Source organism: Thamnophis elegans, chromosome 5, assembly GCF_009769535.1.
Source record: "Thamnophis elegans isolate rThaEle1 chromosome 5, rThaEle1.pri, whole genome shotgun sequence".
Lineage (NCBI taxonomy): Eukaryota > Metazoa > Chordata > Lepidosauria > Squamata > Colubridae > Thamnophis > Thamnophis elegans.
Genome location: NC_045545.1, coordinates 26,870,489 through 26,893,427, shown reverse-complemented (window position 1 = coordinate 26,893,427; position 22,939 = coordinate 26,870,489). Strand labels below are relative to the sequence as shown.

The 22,939-nt window shown below is 38.5% G+C and overlaps 1 protein-coding gene across 2 annotated transcripts in view; it reads left to right on the top strand.

Moving 5' to 3' along the window:
- Positions 1-2,036: 2,036 nt before the first annotated feature.
- PGM1 (phosphoglucomutase 1) overlaps positions 2,037-22,939 on the top strand; it is a 52,521-nt gene continuing 31,618 nt past the window's right edge. The window contains exon 1 of one of the 2 annotated variants that reach the window (XM_032218268.1): positions 2,037-2,358. In XM_032218268.1, the coding sequence (XP_032074159.1) occupies positions 2,113-2,358 (246 nt within the window). In that variant the 5' untranslated portion in view covers positions 2,037-2,112. Of the gene's footprint in view, positions 2,359-17,265; positions 17,524-22,939 lie in introns of those variants that run through there. The other variant, XM_032218267.1, reaches the window with a different exon arrangement.

The following is a 22,939-nucleotide window of genomic DNA, read 5'->3' as shown; positions in this document are numbered from 1 at the left end:
CTCCCAAAGCTCTGCATGTCCTTTTTTGTTGTTGCAAAAAACAAGGCGTGCAGAGAATTTAGGAGGCTTGCAGAGTGCAAAAACGTTTTTAAAAAATGTACCTCTTCAAAATCATGGTGCGTCTTATAGTCCGAAAAATATGGTACTTTGTTTGTGTGATGTTTACACCGAGCCATTTTCCATTCATGCATGTTCTCCAAATCTTTTAAGTATCATCTTTGTTAAATATCAATAGTGGAATAGAAGCAATAATTGATTAACTGTCAATCCAACAAATTTTATTTTTGCACAATATTTCTGGGTAAGATGTAGTTACCATAACTAGTTTATGGTTCAAAGAAACCAGCTGGGCAACCCTAGGCCAATCAATGACTGTCAGCCCAATCATTGTCTGTCAGCCCAAGATTGTTGTTGTGGGGAAAATAGGAGGAGGAAGGTATGTTGGATATGTTCATCACTTGAGTTTTCGTAACAATGAAAAAGGTGGGATAGAAATAAAATAAAAATAATCTCAGCCTCAATGATTAGTTTATTTGTTGTGCACGTCTACCCAATTGGGTAAATCCCATAAGCCATGGGTCAAATGAGAAATAAATTAGTGTGTGATATGAACATAATCTTGTCATGTGTCTGATTATTCATTCTTTGCATCACAGCTTGCTCAGTTTCTTTGTTTGGTGATGAATTTGAAAGGATTTGAAGTAACAAGGCTAAACTAAAAATAATGGTTACAGCAGTTAGTGAATTTTGATTTATCCTGGAAAAATAAACAGTTACATAACACTTGATAAATATCTAAGAAATACCAAGGTCTATAAACTAAGTGAGGTTGGGTTAATTAACTTAAGGAATTCTGGAAAAATTCTGGGACAGCTCAGGAGTTGGTGGCTTCCATGACTTGTCCCAAGCCATCAAAAGCCTGACGCATATCAGAGGCTGTAAGTTAGATCTGGGTTTTGTCTCAGGGTGGTTGAGATGTGATCTGATCCTGGAAGATATTAACATTGATCCATTGCTGCGGAAAAATCAATATTGTTTAACTTTTGGCTCAGTGGTGTCACTTTCCCTGCAGTAAGACATGGCCTGTTTGATCGCCCTGCACCAGGTGCATGATAGATCCTGGGAATTTCCAGCAAAAGTTTGAGGTCTTTCCTGTGGATATGGTGGGCGGTTTGGTTAGGGATATAGCTATCTTTGGATATCTTGGCATCTTTGGACAATGTCAGAATAAGGCATGAAATTCTAATCCAATGGCCGTGCAGATAAGGGCCACCTAATTACAGGTAGTCCTTGACTTAATAATAGTTCATTTAGTGGCTGTTCGAAGTTAAAACAGCACTGAAAAAAGTGACTTAATTATCACCATTTTTCACACTTTTGACCAGCATACCCATGGTCATGTGATTTACATTTGGATGCTTGGCAACTGACTCACATTTATGACAGTTGCAGTGTCCCACGATCATGTGATCACTTTTTGCGATCTTCTAACAAGTAAAGTCAATGGGGAAACCAGATTCACTTAACAAGCGTGTAACTAATTTAACACCTGTAGTGATTCAGTTACAAATGCAACTGAAAACTGAAGAAAAGCCCTAAAATGGAGCAAAACTCACTTAACAAATTTCTCACTTAATAAAATTTGGGCTCAATTGTGGTCATTAAGATGAAGACTAACCTGTGCAGTATATCTCAGTCATGGACTGAGAATGAAACCAAGGCATATCCTGAGACCAACTACAAGATTTCCGGGGCACATCTGTACACAAGTGGAGAAAACCCAAAAAGTCAATCTTAAATTGTCCTTAGCTGAACTCCTTTTGTTTTCCCTCTTATGTCTACACCATCCAGCAGTCTTTAAGGTATGTAGAAATTTGCAGCCCATTGGGCTAAAGGAAGGCAATCACTGGACATTTTTCTGCAAATGCAGACGGGGGCTTGATGACCGTTTTAACTCAGTCGTGGGGAAAGGATCCTCTGCGACTTTAAATTTAAGTGGGAGGAGATGTGGCTGCTTGGGGTAAAGCCAGCCCAGCGGCTGCTACGAAAGGTAGAGTCAGCCTTGCAGCCAAGCCAGCTCCTCTCCAAACCGTCCGCCAACCCCCGGCCACCATGGTGAAGATCGTGACCGTCAAAACCACCGCCTACCCCGACCAGAAGCCGGGCACCAGCGGCCTCCGCAAGCGGGTCAAGGTTTTCCAAGGCAATGCCCACTACGCCGAGAACTTCATCCAGAGCATTATCTCCACCATCGAGCCGGCAGAGAGGCAGGCGGCAACGCTGGTGGTGGGGGGCGACGGGCGGTTTTACATGAAGGAGGCCATCCAGCTGATCCTCCGCATCGCCGCTGCCAACGGGGTAAGTCGGGCTGTCTGTCGCCTTCCCTCGCCGGGGTGCCCGCGAGTTTGCCCGCCGGTTGTGGGGACGTTGCGTGTCTGCATCCCTTCGGACAGGCGACGGGAATGTGACTCTTTCCGGTTGCCTCCCCCACCTCCGCCCAATTCCGTACCGGTGAGCTTGCTTGGTACGGGACTGGGAGGGAAATGCCTTCCGGAGAAGTAGCCGGCGGCGCCTGAGGCGATCTTAAAGGAGGCCCCGTTTTTTGGCGGCCGCCAGTCGGCCTTCGCCGCTTGGAGTCCACCTCATGCCTTTGAATGGCGTGTGCGAGCTTTGAGACTGACGGGGGGTGGATGGCAGTGCAGAAGTGCGCCCGTTTAGGGATAAATTTTACAGCCGAGAACCTGCTTCGGTCCCTCCCCTCAGGCCTCCTTAAACCACGCACTGACGCTCGGTCCCGTTTTTTTGTTATCTGTTCGTCAGCGAATAAAGATTTACGTTGAGGGAAGTGCGCTTAGTTTGCAATGGGCCTTCCTAGTTGGTGCTGGGTTTTTCCCGTCCCCTCAAATGTGTGTTCGGAGCTGCAAATAACCCTTCGTGAGGGGAAATGTCCTCCAGCAGAGAATGGAGGCAAGGTTGAAACGTCAGGGCGATTTGGGATTGTGGCACTGGCGAGATAATTATTTTTACACACACGGGTTCCTTGCCGGTTTTGAGGGTGGGTGTGGGGGCACAGTGATGGCACTCAGGGCTGGCTAAGCTGTAAAAGGCTCCTCAATCTTTGACATTTAAGTTAACCTTTCAGACATTGCAGATACGGTTTCGGCCCTGAGATACCAGCAATTCTTTTAGCAGGGTCTGTCCAAAGGTTACCCTTATTTTAAAATAAATAGGGTTTTCCTAACATGGGGAAATAGGCTTCAACCGATTGCAGGAACGGTTGGGACAGGCTTGGTCTTCGTATCTTTGCATGCAGGTGCAAAATTCATTGTAATAGTTTTGCAAGCACTGGAGGGTTCAAAAGCCTGTCCTTTAGATTGGTCTATGGGGGTTAAAAGAGAAAATCTGATGTTTTAAACAAGTGTGGATTAAATTCCTCTGAATAAACATTTGTGTGAAAAGTTGGCCTATATAGTTTAAAATATTTTATCCATTTATAACCTGCCTTTATTATTTGTATAAATAATTATTTCCAATCAGGAACTGCATTAATTTAAAAAAAACTATTCTTATTGGTATTATTTTTTAAACATGGGCTATTCAAAAACATTGCTACTCCCTTAAATGGAACAGACTTTTTCTTCCCAACTTCTATATTATGTTTATTTTTTATGTTTTAACTTGGTTTAAAGCTGTCTAGAGTTCTCTCTTGGTGAGTTGGGCAGTATACATATTTAAAAATTCAATCTGGTCTCTTACCAGATCTCTTTGTTTCCAAATCCTGTCTCACTTAGAAATACACATTTGGGGGGGGGGTGTTATTATAGTGAATTACAACATGTGTGAAAGGTACCAGCTTGAAAACAACAGCCACATTATGAAGTAAGTTGAGCTGAGAGAAAGTTACTTTGCATATGCATGTTTCTCAAGCAACGGCCCTGAAAAAAAACTTGTGGGTGGATTCATCTAAAACACTCAAGACTTGGAATCAGCTCATACCTTAACTACAATGTGTAGACACTATCTCTGGCTAGGCATGGATAGACTGCCTGGAATCTTACAGGTGCTTTTTTTAGTAATGGAAACATACTTAGTGGAAAAAAAGCATTGAGCAGTCTGATATTAGCAGTAGTTAATTCTGTGTTATTCATTAGCAGAATTTGCTTATGATACATAGAATAAAATGATCCACAAAACAATGCAAACATCAAAAGAAAATCAGTTGCTTTCCTAGCTAAAATGTTCCTGTGAAATATTTTAGAGAAGAGGATTGATTTTACTAGTTTCCAGAATGCCTCAAGGAGCATATTATTCCCAAGTGAGATTGCTGCCCACAAGGATGTCATTCTCTGTGTTCCAATTGCCCAGCCTCTTATGGGGTAAGGTCAATCAATCAAGATTAGGCAGAGCATAGCCAGGAGTTGACGCGGTAAGCTTTGTCAATTTCTCTTTTTCATTGATAAAGAACAGAACCACCTTCTCAACAAGGAGGGAAGCAACTGCCGAATAGTGCCTCCGATCCCCAATTATGCCTGTCTGTCAGCAGGTCAGTCTGTTGAAAGCAAGATCCCATCTTAGCATGAGCTGTACCCCTTTTGTTCATATATTGCTGTTGCACAGTGTGACAAGCAATGGACAAGCATCAGAAGATGTTGCAGATCCCCATGGTGCCTAGTGAAAGTTCATTTTAAACTAATACAATTTACCTAGTATAAAAATGAAATACATCTCTACTGTTTTATAATTCATCTCTTCAAGGTTACAGAAGAAAATGTTCCCTTTCTTTTAAGATAAACTAAGCATTTTCCCCTACAAAAGAGACCTTATGGAATAAGACCTGTTGTATAAGACTATTTCACTGAAAGTTAAGAGAGATTCTTTAGAAGAGATGAATAGTACAATATTATCTTAGTTTTCAGAAGATAGTTAAGAGTACAGACACTTCTTGCCTGCAGAGAGCATACACATGGGCTATCCTTGCAATTATTTTAAATAGAAAGGCTGGTTTGTCCTGAGTCTGGAAACATACTCAGAGGATCGTAATAAAAGATGGACATTTCCAGCAGAGTGAGTAGCGGTCCAAGAGTAGCAGTCACTCTGCATGCCAAGAAGGAATTACTGAATGTGAATCTAGGTCATGTTCAAGTCCCCAGCTGCTTCTTTTGTTATAGCTTTTGGGGGGGGGGGAGATTGGCTAGGAACCTAGAAGGACTGACTCCTCAGTATCTATAGCTAGGCTTTTCTGTACTTTTTGAAAATGTCATGGTAAAAAAAAGTTTCCTCTTTCCTATATTCCAAATTTCTTTTTTATGGGATAGAGAGATCTGCTTCACATACCATGATGGTTGAAAGCTAAGATCAGATTTCTCTCTCACATTTAAAATAGCAAATTTATTTGCTCATGATTTCGTCTGAGGTTGGTTCACCAAATTCTTATCGGAGGTCAGTCTTTATCTCTAGATAAAGCCAACATATCTGACTGTTAATTTAAGTTTTGAAAATAGTGAATTGAGGCACAGCATGCCTTGATTCTGTAAAGACTACATTTGAGTTTTTTTATCCCTAGTGGATGCACATAGTATGTTTCTGCAGGAAAAAGTCTGGATACAAGTAGTTCTCAACTTACAGCCACAATTGTGAGCAGAATATCTGTCAACAAGCAAAGAAGTTGATAAGTAAGTTGCACCTGATTTACAATATTTTTACAATGGTCATTAAGCAAATCACTGTGGTTAAGTGAATTGGGTGGTCGTTCACATATCTGGCGTCCCTCAGATTTGACTGTTGAAAGCTGACTGTGGAGGTCACAAATGGTGATCACTTGACTCCAGGATACTGCAACCATTGTAAATACATATCGGTTGCTCAAGTTTTGATCACATGACCATAGGGATTCTGTAACTATCATAAGAGCCATGGTGGTGCAGTGGTTAGAATGCAGTACTGCAGGCTACTTCTGCTGCCTGCCGGCTGCCTGGCATTTTTGGTATGAAAAAAAGAGAAAAGGCCAAGAATCTTAGCAATCATGTCTTCGTATAAAGAAATAGTATCAAATAGCCCCTAAATCGACAATTAACAGATTCAGAGAAATTTTCTGGAACAAAAATCCATCTTGAAAAACTAAGTACCATATTTTTCGGACTATAAGACGCACCATGATTTTGAAGAGGTGTTTTTTTTAAAATAAAGTTTATGCACTCTGCATGCCTCCCAAATCCTCTGCATGCCTCATTTTTTGCAACCAAAAAGGGGCATGCAGAGCTTTGGGAGGGTTGTAGAGTGCTCCTGGGGGCGGGCAAAAACGAGCAATAACGTCCTGTTTTTTTGTTCATTTTGCCCTCCCCAGTCCCCAGGAGCACTTTGCAAGCCTCCCAAACCCTCTTCATGGCCATTTTTACAAAGGAGGAGAGGTTTCAGTAGGCCAAAATGCTGTATTCAGTGTATAAGACGCACCCAGATTTTCACCCTCTTTTTTTGGGGGGGGGGAATGTTGTGTCTTATACTCTGAAAAATACTGTAATAAAGTAGGTTGGATTTACTCTGATTTGCACATCCCTGTCTGGGAATAAACTCTATGGAAATCAGTGGGAAATTTGAGATGCAATAGGCTCAGTTAGTGCCTTCTTTCTCTGTCTCCACAAGCAAGTTTATGTACATACATTACTTTTGTTGAAAGTGCCAGCAAAGCTAAATAGACAGAGGAAGATAATGTGAGTGCTTTTAAAAGATGGATACTTCAATTATGTTGATGCATTGTAATGGGAAAAGGAATGCCTTTGAGGAACAGCAAGTAAAGGCACTACCAAGACAATAGTCTTGTAAAACAACTCTGGGTCTGGGATGGAAGTGTAACCTGAGGAAACTTCTCAGGGAAGACTCTTCCTTGTTTGTTCAGAGATAAAGAGAGAGAAAAGGAAAGCACATTCAGACTTGCAAAATTCATGCCAATTCTTCAAGGAAGATCAGACTGGGAAATTACTTTTATTGTAAAAATGCAGTAACGGAATTTTCTCTAAGATATTTTCTTAAGCATAGTTCTGCCCAGACTCGGGTTTCTTTTATCAGATTATTTGTCTTAGTAGTAGCTCTGGTTCTTGTCCCTCAAGTCCATTCCCTCTTCTCACAGCATTCATTATATAAATTGTTCCTTTATAATGGTTTTCACTGTCCTAGTAGGCAGCTAATTTTTCATAAGGAATGCTGAATGGGAAAGAAAGATTACAGGCTAAATAACTAGATCAGCAGGATTTCTAAACTCTGAGAATCTGTAAAATCCAGTCAACTACCTCCTAACATACTAGGATGGAACTGGGTTTTTGAGATAACATGCCCTGATTCTTTTGTAAGCACTTCAGAGCTTTCTACCTCTTAGGGTAGATTTTAACCTATTGAGGCTACCATCTGAAATATTTTCTTCTATCATTAGTTGCTTTGATCTTTACAATCCATCAAGAATGTTATTGCATTTTCTTAGTATCTTTCTTTGAGATGTTCTTGTAATTCATGTTCTAAATACTGATAATATCATTGCTGGAGTACAAAGGTTAAAACCTGCTATAGTAAGAGAGATCATTACATACCCTCCAGGAGAACATACAGCCTGTTTAAAGCTAGTGACAACATATAATTTGTGAGGAGATAGTAGTTTTAACCTGTAAATTGAGTTGCTCTGCAATTTGATAGGAGGAACTATTATGGTATATTGTCTGCAACACAAGCTAATTGAAAAATAATTACTAATTACCATATTTTTCAGTATAAGACTCACCATGGTTTTGAAGGGGCAATTTTTTTTAAAAAAAGTAGGTAGGTAGATAGAGGGATAGACAGGGAGAGAAAGAGAGAGAAATACAGTAGGTATGTAGGGAGAGAGAGAGTAGGTAGGTAGGTAGGTAGGTAGGTAGGTAGGTAGGTAGGTAGGTAGATAGATAGATAGATAGATAGATAGATAGATAGATAGATAGATAAAGGGATAAAGAGAGAGAGAAATAGAGACAGATACAGAGAGAGTAGGTAGGTAGGTAGGTAGAGGGATGGAGAGAAATAGAAAGAGAGAGAGAGAAATGCAATAGATAGGTAGGGGGGAGAGAGAGTGTAGGTAGGTTGGTAGGTAGAGGGATAGAGAGAGAGAAATCGAGAGAGAAATATAGTAGATAGGGAGAGAGAGAGAGAGAGTAGTTAGGTAGGTAGATAAAGGGAGGGAGAGACAGACAGACAGACAGACAGACAGACAGACAGAGTGAAGTTCCGGCGTTCATGTTGAATACAAACAGAGTCTGTTGGGTGAAAAACTTTATCTCTATCTAATATTACGTGATAATCAGCACTAAATGACAACGATACAAAGGTAAGCAAATCCAAGTCAGTTCTAACCAAGTTAACACCATCACTCATATATATACCATTACCCCACCCAGCTCCACCCACAACTCCACCCAGATGACACCCAACCACCATCACCAATCACCATAACCCATACCCTCAGCCACACACCCACTCAGTGTCATCATAGTGTCCTTCGTGGTTAGCTGCATCCAAGCAAAAGAGTTATGGCAGAGTAGGCAGTTGCACTGAAGTAGAAGAGTTACTTCTTTTTATTTTTATTTTTTCTCAAAACTCTTTTATTTCATTTTCATTTATACAATCACTTAAATACTGTGCAGTTAAAAAAAGCAATAAACACAACTCATAACACTTCTAACCTTCATACACCCTTTCTTCTACCCCTCCAACTTTCATTTCTCCCCTCCAACAATCCCCTCTTCTACTTCCCCTCCCCCTCAACCATTCCTTTCTCCCCTTCCCACCATCTCACCCTCCTTACATTCCCTTCTCACTCCCTCTTAATTCCTCCCTCTTCTTTCCCTCTACTCCTCACTTCGGTGTATTTTTACTGTTCATTTGTCTATTCATTTTGTAATTTACACTAAAATTATAAGAAAAAAAAAGATTAAAAGAAAGGGGGGAAAAAAAGAAAGAAAAGAAAAAGCAACAGTATCCAAGTGCATTCATTGTTTTAAAAATTGAATCTATATTTCCCCCCTCCCCCCCTCCCCCCCATGAACCCCCCTCCCAGACCTCCTTCCGACTTCCCAGATCCCATTCCCGACATCGTTCCTTATCAAGCAAAGTCTGGAGTATATTGAAACCAAATAGATTAGAGACTAAAAAAAATAAAAAAAATAAAAATAAAAAAAAAAGGGGAAGGGGGAAAAAGACCCCCCCCAAAAAAGAGAAATCAATAAACTCTCTACCTTAAGCTCAGCTTCCCATCGTTATTAACACTTAAGCAATGTGCATCATTCCTAGTCTCGATTAATTTATTACTTGCAGGATTTCAAACTATGTTGAAACCAAGTGAGTTAATCAAATAGAATTCTACTCTAGCTAGGGACCTTATCTCTTTATCTAAATATGTATCCATTTCCAAACCTTTAATATATCCCTTTTACCTCTTTCTCTATAAAGCAACTTAAACACCTTAAACACCAATATTTCTCTCGGTTTCTGTTCCAACTCCTCTCATCCTGCATCTACCCGTGTCCATATATATATTTTATTATCATCCGTACACCTCCCCTATTTGCTCCGCCTTCCTTCAAGCTCCCTGAGTATATTCTTCCAAACATTATGTTCAAATAAACATTACTATAGAAGTCAACTTACTTTCTGGCTCAAAATAAGCTCTAATTAAACCTTCGCTACCCTCCCATCTGCGCCACCCTTCCCAACTCGATTCAACCTAAACCACAATCCAGAAGCATCACAATCTCTGCCTCCCTCACCCTAGAGAATAAAACATAAGCAATTTATGTAAAAGTTCCAAGTTGTCCATCAAGTCTTTTTTTTAAAGTCCCATACAATATAATTCCCGAAGCGATCAACATCATTTCTTACAGCCTTAATGTCTCTTGATCGGTATACCACTATGCCCTTTTCTACAAAACATAGTCACAGAGTATTATTCAAGTTACAATTAAGCAAATGTTTTGGAAGCATAACTAAATCCTTGTTCTCCGCTCTGCTGCCCTTCCGAAGGGGAAAAACGATAGCTCCCATCTTGTAGTTGTGTGATTGGTTGTTTCTCTTGTACTTCTCCTTATATTTGTCCAAGTCCGGGTAATTCAGGAAGTCCCGCCTTTAGAATCTTATGATAAAAGTCTCGGGCTTCACAAGCTGAGTTGAGGCGATGTTTCTGATCGTCAAGTGTGACTGTAATACCAAATGGCGCCTCCCATCTGTACTGTATCTGATTGTCTCTAAGTTCTTTAGTTAAAAAAGCATAGTCCCTCCTGGCTTTTAACATCTGGGGTGGCACCTCTTTAAAAACGATCAAATCCTGTCCATCAATTCGCAGCCTGTGGTTGTAGAACTCTTGTAGTATCGCGTTTCTGGATTCTTTTGTAGCAAAATATATAACCACATCTCTCGGAAGCTGTCTCTGTTTTGCTGTCCACGAATTGTGGCGGTAAATTTTTTGGATCTGCCAATCAAAGTTGAGTCCCGGACCTCCCACCACACGACTGAAAGCCTAAAAAAAGGTCTGCTTCAAATTCTCCTGTTCGTTTTCACGCAATCCCCTAACTCTTATTGCAAACGCAGTCTTTTTATAATTTGTCATAACAAGTTGTCTCTCTGCCTTTTCAATTTCCTGTTGCAGCTTTTCGATTTTAGATGTCAAGTTAAAATTGTCTTGTTCCAAAAGTTCCAATTTATCCTCCATTCCTGCAACGTAATCTGTCATCATGGTTATAACTCCGATGGTATCCTCCCTTGTTTGGGCAATCTTGGCATCAAGTTTATCACATAGTTCCGAAATAAATTGCATTATTTCCTCTCTAAATTTTCTGAGGGTTTCAAAAAAAAAATCTTTCGTTAACAGATCTCCAGTAGAGGGCGTAGAAGGCATAGATTGTGGCTTTATAGCGATTATTTGGGATGTATTGTTAAGAAAACGCTTAAAATTTTTTGACTTGGGAGCCATTATAAAAGAACAAAAGCGAACAAACAAAGTCTCTACACACCTTGATTTACAATAAAATACTTTGAGTAAACTCTGGCAATTAGTAAAGAAAAGTCTTCAGGAAAACAGGGCTGATTAAATATATCAACTGCGAAGGCTATAAAATCGCCATTTTGAAAAACAGTTAAACAAAGGGTTTTTTTGTAAGGTTGAAGCTGGTATTTTAAATAATAATAAACAAAAAAGGTTTTCAGGAATGGTCGCTGCCCGGACCGATTTTAAATAGCTTAGAATTGTTCGGGGGGGGGGGGAGGGCCTGCCTTGGGTTGAAAAAAACAGCTGAGAAGATCTGGCTGGAGTAAAAAAAAAAAAAGCTCAGCTTTGTGTTGAACCTCTTCTCCGTTCACAGCGAAAGACAAAAGGCTGTGAATTTCAAAGAGATTCTAACGACTGAGCTCCTCCCTGCCCCTTTCTGCCTAAAAGAGGAGATAGCTATAGATCTTTTAGATATACAGACCAGAACTCTGAGGGGAGCTCCGTTGAGCCCCCAACGGCGACAGGCTCCTCCCCCGGAAGCCAAGTAGAAGAGTTACTTCTGAGGAGACAGTTGCACCCAACAGAATAGTGAGGGAAGCCTTGCAGAGCCACATGCAGCTATAGGCTCCGCCAACATCAGAGAGTCAATATCAATGTGGCAGTGTTGGTGGCATGTAAGCATGGCTGAGAGGGTGTGGCGATGGACTGGCTCCCCCCGAATGGCAGCCCGAGGGCTGACAGACAGTAGGAGGTAGGGAGAGAGACTATGTGTGTAGCAGGGGTGGGTTCCTGCCAGTTCTAACCTATTCTATAGAAGCGGTTCCACAAATCTACAGTGCCGTTTAGAACCGGTTCCAGCTCCCTCCCTCCGCCCGTCCACACATCATAAAGATGAAGAATGAGAGGAGGAATTCTGGGAGTTGAAGTCCACAAGTCTTAAAGCTGTCAAGTTTGAACACCCCTGAGGTTTTTTTTTCTAAAGGGTTAGGGGTGCAAGGGTTTTGTAACTTGACAGTTTTAAGACTTGCACACTTCAATGCCAGAGTTCCTGAGCCAACATGACAGGAGGAGGAATTCTGGGAGTTGAAGTCCACAAGTCTTAAAGCTATCAAGTTTGAACACCCCTGGGTTTCTTTTCTAAAGGGTTAGAGGTGCAGGGGTCTTGTAACTTGACAGCTTTAAGACTTGCGTGGTTCAAATGCCAGAGTTTCTGAGCCAACATTTTGGTTGCTAAGCAAGAGTGTTGTTAAGTGAGTTTCACCACATTTTACAAGTTGGCCAGTCACCCAGTCACATGGCTGGCAAGCCACTCCACCTGGTCACATGGATGGCAAGCCACTCCCACCTGGTCACATGGATGGCAAGCCACTCCCACAAAGCAGACCACACCTACAGATTCTAAAAAAAATTGAAACCCACCACTGGTGTGTAGGTAGGTAGGCAGGTAGAGGAGAGAGGGAGAGAGAGAGTCAGTAGGTAGGTAGGTAGATAAAGGGATAGAGAGAGAAATAGAGAGAGATAGAGAAATACAGTAGGTAGGTAGGGAGATAGAGTATGTGTGTAGGTAGGTAGGCAGGTAGAGGAAGAGAGAGAGAAATAAAGTAGATAGGTAGAGAGTGAAAGAGTAGGTAGGTAGATAAAGGGATAGAGAGAGAAATAGAGAGAGATAGAGAAATACAGTAGGTAGGTAGGGAGAGAGAGTATGTGTGTAGGTAGATAGGCAGGTAGAGGGAGAGAGAGAGAGAGAGAGAGAGAGAGAGAGAAATAAAGTAGATAGGTAGGGAATGAAAGAGTAGGGAGGTAGATAAAGGATAGAGAGAGAAATAGAGAGAGAGAGAAATACAGTAGGTAGGTAGGGAGCGAGAGAGTGTGTGTGTGTGTAGGTAGGGAGAGGGGGAGAGAGAGAGAGAGAGAGAAATACAGTAAATAGGTAGGTGTTTCTGCTAACTCAGCATTTGATCAATGTAATTCTCATCAATCAATTAAAGAGCTTTCCAAAAGGAAAAAAAAAGTTTTTGCACTCTGCAAACCTCCCCAAAACGGTCCGTTTTTCATGAAAATGGGCCTGGTTTTTTTTAAAGGCATGAATAGCCTTGGGGAGGGACTTGCAGAGTTCTCCTGGGGCCGTGGGGGGGGGAACTAGCAAAAACGGGCCCATTTTTTGTCAAAAAATTTGCATGCATAGCCTTATGGAGGTTTACAGAGTGCTGCTGGGGGGCGGGAACGACCCATTTTTTGCTCTCTGCCCTCCCAGCCCTCAGGAGCTCTCTGAAAGCCTTCATAAAGGTATGCACAGCCATTTTGGTGAAGGAGTAAGGTTTCGGGAGGCAAAATATGCTGTATTTGGTGTATAAGACACACCCAGATTTTCAGCCTCTTTTTTGAGGAAAAAAGGTGCTTCTTATACTCTGAAAAATATGGTAACAAAATTACTTCTATTTTGATCATTCTGATAACATATTACTTTACACATTTTGCTAAGTCTTGTTTATTTAGTCATACTTTATGGAGTTAGTCCCCTTTGTTGCTCACCTTTATATTAAGGCATAAACCATGGTTTTCAAAATGCAATGTCTAGATAACTTACTAAACTGAATTAGTACAAATCGTTTTTAATATGTTGTCTTTGTCTTGTTCCCCCCTTTCCCTTGTCCTTTGTGAGCCACCCAGAGTCCTCCGGGAGTGGGCGGCATACAAGACAAATAAATAATAATAATAATAAATAATAATAATCTTACCATGATCAGAGAACCTAGCTAATGGCTTACCATCAGAGATAGATGGTTATTATATGAGGTACTATGAACTCTTGTTAGACACATGCAATTTAGTATGCAAGTTTGAATATTCTTTATTTAGGATGGGACTAGTACAAATCAGTAGTGGGTTTCAGTTCCCATTGCAACTGGTATGTTGCAACGGGAGCTGGGCACGCGCACTGTGCACCCATGCGCACTCACCACCAGCGACGCTCCAGCTGCTCGATGGAGCATTGCGCAGGCACCATATGTTGCACACGCTTGCACAGATGGCCCGTTTCCTTCAAATACAGGTAAGGAAGGAGGGTGGGTGGGCGAGCCCTCCAAAGCACCGTTCCAGTACGGTGGCTGCTGCTTCCGGCAGGCACCGGTACATGTGTACCGGGGCGTACCGCCTGCAACCCACCACTGGTACAAATGTATATTACGGATCAGAGTTATATATATATATTGCTAAGCCAACTTTGTTATTTATGGCAGTTTCTCAGATCAGTAGATTAGAGAGGGCTAAATGCTTTGTACGTAAGTATTTGAAGAAAATATTATATAACTCTGTAAATCCATCATTCATTTCTGTAATCTGGTTCATGAGTTAGTAAAGACAAACAAGGATACAACTGAGGTTTCTGCTCCAGATATTTTTTTCGTACTGAATTTTAAACATATTAGAGTTCCTTGGAAACCATTTTTTTAGCTGCCAAGCTTTATTTAGTTGAACAACATGAAGGAAGTATACCAATTACAGATTTATATAAGATATCTTACTGAAGGTAAATATGAAGTACGTATATGAATCCATAATAAGAATTTCCAATTCTCATTAACAATGAATTATTTAAGGTCATGGCTCAATGAACTGAATAAGAAAAATGTTTGTTACTGGACTCTTTATTTTATTTATTTTATTTACCCTGCCTTTGTTATTTTTATTCATAACTTAAGGTAGCAAATATACTTAAAACTTCATCCTCCTCCTATTGCCTTTTAAGATGAAGCTGCTAATGGATTTACCTTCTCTCTTTTTATTGTTCTCTATTATCTCGCTCAACCTCACATATTGCAGGTCAGATAAGATAAAAGATAAAAGTTTCTTTCTGACTGTTCTTATAAGGAACTCAGATTAGCATTTCTTTCATTTCAACTTCATTTCAACAAGAATGTGGTGAAATTGGACAACAAGATGCTTTCCCAAGGTCATGCAGTGAATAACAGGACAGAATATTAATGCAAATTCTCCAATGACCCATATTGCCTTCAAATTGTTACTGAAAAAAATCATCATTCTAGTGAAAAAATAGAGTTTAAATCCCATTCAATTATCTTAAATGTATAAATGTCTGCAGTGCAGTCTGCTGTCTGGCTAATGTAACATAAATTAATAGTTACTACAGATTGGAACTACAGGATATTAGTTAACTTTCAGTAATTAAGTTGCTGTAAATTATTCACCAATTTACAGTCCTTACTGATTAAAACTCTCTGAATTTTGTGATTGCAGTGTATACCACAAGAGGGCAGCTTCTACCTGTGAATTTAGTCTACATGTATTCTCAAATTTTCAATAACATTTTAAAAAAAGAATATTGTTTCTCTTTTACGTGCTAAATTATTTATTTTCCATGCTATATACTGTATACACCAACCAGCTTTGAGAGAAAGGTTAACCAAGTGATAATATTCAATAATGTACTCTTAGTAATCAGATTAAATGTATCAAGAAGAGAAAAGATGATATAATCCACATATAAAAAGTATAAACCTGTACTAGTACCCCCCCCAAAAAAGGAGCTAGGTTTTATTTTGCAACATAAGGATTTATTTGCAACATAAAGGCTATTTATCAGGTATATTGAGTTAGGAGTTTTTACATGTTTTTTCTCTTTCTCTTCAAAGGATCAAATAATCCACTCTGTTACATTGGATTGGATTTGGATTTTATTCAATTTGTAGGCCGCCCTATTCCCCGAAGGGACTCAGGGCGGCTGAACAAAGCCAAGGGAGGGAAAATTACAAAAGTAAGACAAAGACAAACAGACAATACAAACAATTTAAAAGCACAACAGACACAGCAAATTCGAGTAGTGGGGGAACTCAACCCCAGGCTTGCTGGGACAGCCAGGTCTTCACGGCCGTCCGGAAGGCCTGAAGGGTGGAGAGGGTCCGAATCTCCATGCTAGTTGCATGCTTGGACAGCCATGATGGCAGGAAATAACTTCATGGAAGGTTTTGCAAATGATCACATTTGCAACAGACTAGGGTGTCCAATGTTTGTCAAACTGAGGGGAGCAGTCAACATTTAGTAGACATGGGGCAGAGTAAAAAACACGCCCCCAAAAACTAACCAGTAGGTAATAATTTAATTTTTAGATCATTTAAAAATAAATGTCATTTTTTATTATGAGGACAATCTATGTATTTAATAATTTGTCCCTTCTGTTACATTAAAATTAATGTATTAAAATTTAAAATTAATACAGCATCATTATTTAAAGCACATTTGGGAGCCAAATTTGAATCTCTGGAGAGATACAAGCTGTCTAGGAAAGTAAATACCAAGAACTTAGATTTATCTTAATTCCGCATGAAAAATGCTTACATAATTTTCAAGTATTTCCAAAGAATAAAAGAAATGTGTGCACTCGTTAAGAAATTTTATAAAAAGTGTTTTTACTTAACATGAACTTAAAACAAACTGGTTGAAATCTAAATATCAAGTTGTGCTTTATGTGTGAGAAGGAAGAAATTAAGAAAAATGTTGATGTTGCTAGATAATTATTTTGATTGCCTTATTTATATTACAGGGGAGGGTGATATTATGTATCCTTTTGGCCCTATAGAACCCTCTGGTTATTAGAATAACAGGTGGATAAAGAAACTATAAGTAACTGAGAAGTCCTGACTTCCATTTTAAGAGTGACCTTTAAAGTCTCCACAAAATAACTTTAGCACTTGACTTGCACTCTCCACTCTAGACCTACCTTTATGATATTCATGTCTGGATGAAGACTATATGAAAATTGGAGCCACAACTGAAACCAGGCTGTCATTTATAAACCTTAGCTTTACTTTAGTTGGACTCACAGTTGGAGACAATTCATCAGTACTTCTGACTGAAGAGCAACACTAAGATTCTTGCAAACTCTTCTCTGATCAAAAGAAGAATACCAGGCAGAATTTACAGCTGTCAAATCCTGCTTGTGATGCTGTAGGAGACCCAAAATTGTGACACCACAGCAAACAAAAAGGCTTTCAACATTATCCAAGACATCTGTTTTCCTGAGGGATCTCTGGGTGAAATTGTATGTATTTTCTCTGACAGTGATCTTTCAGAGCAAGTGCAAGAAAGCTCTTCAGTTACAGAAACCACATTTGGCTGAAGGTTCAAGGAGCTATTTTAGGATATAGAACTACTTCACTGAACCTCTATTTCATATTGGTATCCAAGCTGATCTTAAATCTTCGTTGCTAATATAATTCCTTATTTTTAATGCATTTATATCAAAAAGGATCATGGAAGACAACCCACTACCAATATTGACTTTGCCAACAGCACCTTATAATGATCAGAAACCAGGAACTAGTGGCTTACGGAAGAAGACATTCATTTTTCAGACCAAGCTAAACTACCTGCACAATTTTATTCAGAGTATATTCTTTTCCATAGACCTAAGAGATCGACAAGGATCTACCGTGGTGGTTGGAGGAGATGGGAGATATTTTAATAAGATTGCAATTAAACTGATAGCTCAGATGGCTGCTGCCAACGGGGTTGGTATATCATAAATATTATATCACTAATGCTTAATATAGAATTGGCTCATTTAGGGGCATGTCTCTTATTTTTTATAAATGTGCCAATAATATTTTTATTAGGATGATTATGAGGAGCTGAAAGGCAGAAATGCCTAAGTTAGTACTGAAAACAGTGACCCTTATTTCATGGTTTGCTTTGAAAATTAGATAGAAATTATTGCAGATAAAAAATATTTTGGTTATTTGTTTCTTTGTTATCTACTGCGAATGACTGATTACTAAGTGCACTTAATTATAGGTTCAGTGTTTTTGCTTAAATTAGGAAGTATATGACTGTGTATTTTTCCCTGCTATAGTTAAAATAGCTGAAATTCTCACTGTGGATTAGAGCCGCACAGATGACATGACAAAGCATGTGTTAAGTTTCTCAATGTAGATAAATACTTTTGTCAGAAAAATATTAGTGTGCTTGAAAACCATAATATTGAGTACATTATCCCGTAAGCTTCAGGTGTGACAAAATTCCATTAGAGTTCTGTCTAAATGTAATGTAAGAACTTTTATCTTTACTGTCCCTGAGAAGTTTTAAAAAAGAATGTTAGAAATTGCGCTTGAGCCTCGTGAATGCCAATTTTCTGCCAAGTGAATATTATTAATATGGAAGGAAAATCAGTCATTCTTTGGAAATGAAATTATTTTATGTGAAGGTTTGCTTGCTTAAATTAGTTCAACAGCAAATTTGGGTGGAACCCATATATAGTTTGAATGGTTCATAGAAGACAATGGCCAAGTCCAAACATATAAAACAATTTAACTGTAATTAAGTCATTGAAAGCCTTTAAAGTTCTTACAGTATCAAGTTGAACCAGAAGTTTTCTGTGATTCATTTTCAACATGCATAACTACTGTAATGTTATATCTAAAAAGTTTTTTTCAAGTGGGAAAATTTAAAAATCCAAAGGTTGCACCATCCTTCATAATCTGGTGCCCTTTATATAGATTGCCATACTCTCTATCAGGTGGAATAGTGTCCTCTTTGTGCTTCACCAAAGCTTAATTCTGATATATTTTGGACATTTTTTTAAAAAATGCATCCTTTTATCTTAGCTTTTCCTATGTAATATTTTTTTTAATACAGATACTTCTTTATTCTATAGTATGATTAGTGTAAGATTTTAGGATTGTCTTCAGCATGAAGTGACGCTTGAGATAACAAAAACAAATTCCATCCATATCAGTCACAGATTTCCACAGAGGTCTTCCTACACTCCAGAGAAAGGTTTTTACTTTGTGTCAACTCATTTCTTACCTTCCTGAATCAGAAAGAGGGTCTCATATTTTATAATACTTTAAATTAGAGTGCCTCAAAAACTCAGCATAAGGTATAGGGCCCTCCTTTTTTCTGCCAAAACACAGAAAAGAGAAGAAAAAGGATTTGGTAATGAAAGACATTAAAGCAGCAACCACTGGATAGCTTTTAAGCCAGTTTAAATATGTGGATCCCAAGTATATTATTAGTTTAGTAATATTAGAGCTCTGTCTCATTAGACAAATTGTCTATCTAATTCAGCATCCCATTTTTTAAAGTAGCTTATTGAAATTATAGGAAGCACATAAAGTATTTAGGACATGAAAACAATAGCCATTTTTGGGTGATGCTCTTGATAGCAGATATTCATTGTTATGCTTCAGTAAGTGATTATCTAGCCGTTATGATTATTCATCAATAGTCATATTGTCTATAAATCTAGTAAAAGTAAATATTGTTCAACTAGTTTCTGGTATTATGGCCCTCCAAATCAACGTTTGCATATTTAAAAAATTCAAAAACAATTAAATAGCAGAAAAAATATATTTCATGTCTGAGTTTTCTGCATTATAGAGGAGTGTTTGTTAACAGCTGGAGTGAGTTTGGGCAGAGGACAGTGCTTTATAAGTGAGTGTTTGCCTCCTTACAATATGGAAACCCAGATTGTGAATGTCCCCCTTCCTGTTAGACATGACTGTCATAGTAATGAAGCAGATTTCTAATGGTGGTATAATTGGTTCTTCTGATCACAAGGCTGCTAATTCAAAGGGAGAGATGAATTTCTATAACTTTCTATGGCCATTGCAAAAATCATGGAAAGAATAACAGTGAAGCTAAATAATGAATGGACACACCTATATTTCAGGTGTTTTAAAATGACGGCCTAAAGCTGCTCTCAACAGGGAAGACTTTTAGTCTTGCATCTTATTCAGTAAATGATCAGTTGGGTGTGGAAGCTCTGCTTTAGGAGGATCCGCATACATCCAGTTGCTCTGCATCATTTCATTCTTCCTACTACATAAATCTCATGTGGAGTTGGCAATATAGGAATACTGTAAATAAATATAAAATGGTTTAGCATGATATTTGAAGATGGAGAGTTGAAGCTTTAAGGTCTTATTTATACAGTATCTGGAGCCCCATCACTCTCTACACTGTCTAGAATGGACTGAGAGAGAATGATTGGCTCAAAGGCATTCAGTGATCGTCTATGGTTGAGGGTGGGCTAGAAATTGTGTCTCCCTGTTCTTGCATTTGCTCCCTGCATGCCTTAGGAACAAATTCTACATTGGGTTGTATTTTACCCCCTGTTCTTTTTCTTGAAAATAACCATGCTCTTTATACAGATGTTGCTTGGTTCAGTCCTGCTGTTAATTTGTATCTTTTCTGACCAATAGACTGACTCACTGGCTGGGTTTATATATTGTACTATTATATAATGACCTCAATCATTTATTTATTTATTTATTTTAACAGAACTTTTTTATTTTTCTTTAAAAAAAACACACAAATATGTCATCATTTGTCAATCATTAAGACATTGAAGTACAATTTTTTGTTGTTGTTGTGTGTACCCCTCCCTCCCTCCACCCCCCCACCCCCCCTCCTCCTTCCCCCCCCCGACTTCCCAGAACCCGTACACGGTATGGATTTTTAACTAACACAGTCTAAAATCTATTGAGAAAAAAGAAATAAAGAAATTAATGACATTCTAGATTGACCTTAGCTTCTTCTTACTGAACTGACTTTTAACAGTTTAAATCATTTCTGATCTTAAGCATAGGCTAACTGGAATTTCTTAGTCCCGTATTTATTTTGTATATAGTCAATCCATTTTTTCCAGTCTCGTTTATATATCTCATTTGAATGATCTTTGAGATATGCCGATATTTTAGCCATCTCGGCTAAGTTTGTTACTTTCAATGTCCATTCTTGGATTGTAGGCAAGTCTTCCTTCTTCCAATATTGCGCCACCAACAGTCTTGCTGCAGTTATCAGGTGCAGAATCAAATTGGTCTCTACCACTGTAAAGTCAGTACATATACCTAGTAAAAATAACTGAGGAATAAACTTTATCCTTCTTTTAAAAACATTTTGCATGACCCACCATATTTTTATCCAAAATGCCTTAACCTTTTGGCAGGTCCACCATATATGATAATATGTAGCATCGAGAGAACCACACCTCCAACATTTAGGCTGTACATTCGGATACATAGAAGCCAACTTTTTAGGATCTAAATGCCATCTATAGAACATCTTGTAAAAATTTTCTCTCAGATTTTGAGCTTGTGTAAATTTCACATTTCTTACCCAGATTCTTTCCCATGTATCCAACATTATTGGTTCCTCAATATTTTGAGCCCATTTTATCATACAATCTTTAACTAATTCTGTTTCCGAATCCATCTGTATTAATACATTATATATCCTCTTTATATGCATTAAGCTTTGATCTCTTATTTGTTTAAACAGATTATCCTCAACTTGGATAAAACCAATTTTTTGGTCTATTTTCCACCTAACCTGTAATTGCCCATACTGGAACCATGTTTGAACTACCTTCTCCTCTTTTAATACCTCTAAAGATTTTAATTGTAATACCCCCCTTTCCGAGGTAAGAAGCTGTCTGTAAGTAATTCTGTCCTGTTTTTGTGCTGTATTCATATTTTCAATTGCGTGTCTAGGAATTGCCCACATGGGTATCTTGTCATTTAATTTATATTGGTATTTCTTCCAAACCCGCAATAAAGCATTTCTTAAAATATGACTTTTAAAATTCTTATCCAATTTTTTGTTGAATAACAGGTAAGCATGCCAACCAAATACCAGATCGTGTCCCTCAATATTCAATATTCTATCATTGGTTAAATGAGTCCAATCACTAATTACAGATAATGCCACTGCATCATAATATAGTTTTAAATTAGGTAGTTTCAATCCTCCTCTCTCACGTACATCTTGCATTATTTTCATCTTTACCCTCGGCTTCTTTCCTGCCCACACAAATTTGTTGATACCCTTCTGCCATTCTAAAAGGTTCGCATCTTTTTTAAGTATAGGTAACATTTGGAAAAGAAATAAAAATTTTGGTAAAATGTTCATTTTCACTGCCGCTATCCTACCCAGCAAAGATAAGTGCAATTTCTCCCATTTTTTCATCTCTGTCTGTATGCTATGCCAAAGTGGTTCATAATTATGCTTATATAATTTCCCATTTGAAGTTAAAATGTTAACTCCAAGATATTTGACTTTTTTAACTACCTCACATCCTAGCATCACTCCTAATTCTTCCTTTTGTTTAATATTCATATTTATAGCTAATATTTTGGTTTTTCCTAAGTTTATTTTAAAGCCCGACACTTGACCATATTGATTAATCGTATTCATTAAAACCATACTGGATTCCTGCGGTTGTTCCAATATTATGACCAAATCATCCGCAAAAGCGTGGACTCTATATTCTTGCTGCCTAATCTTGATCCCTTTTAAACCATCCAAGCCCCGTATTTTATTCAACAATACTTCCAAAGTTATAATAAACAATAATGGGGACAAAGGACAGCCCTGTCTTGTACCTTTTCCAATTTGAAAAGAGTCTGTTAAACTTCCATTGACTATGATTTGTGCTGTTTGCTGTTGGTATATTGCTTTAATTGACTGTAAAAAATTATCTCCTATCTGCTTTTCTTGCAGTATCTTCAGCAGAAATTGCCAGTTAACTCGATCAAAGGCCTTCTCAGCATCCAAAAATATAAACGCAGCAGGGATCTGGTTGTTCTTTCCCAAATATTCTAATGCATTAATAATTAATCTAACATTACTTTTCATCTGTCTCCCTTGTATAAAACCTGTTTGGTCCGTATGTATCAATTGTTGAATGACCAACATTAACCTATTTGCTAATATTTTAGTAAAAATTTTATAATCTACATTCAGTAATGAAATAGGTCTATAATTTTTGGGTTGAGTAGTATCTTGATCTTCTTTGGGTATCAAAGATATAAACGCTGTCTTCCAAGATGGAGGGACTTTACCTTCCGTTTGAATCATATTAAATAATTCTCTAAGAGGTTCTACCATTTCTAACTGTAAGTTTTTATAGTAAACCGCTGTCAAGCC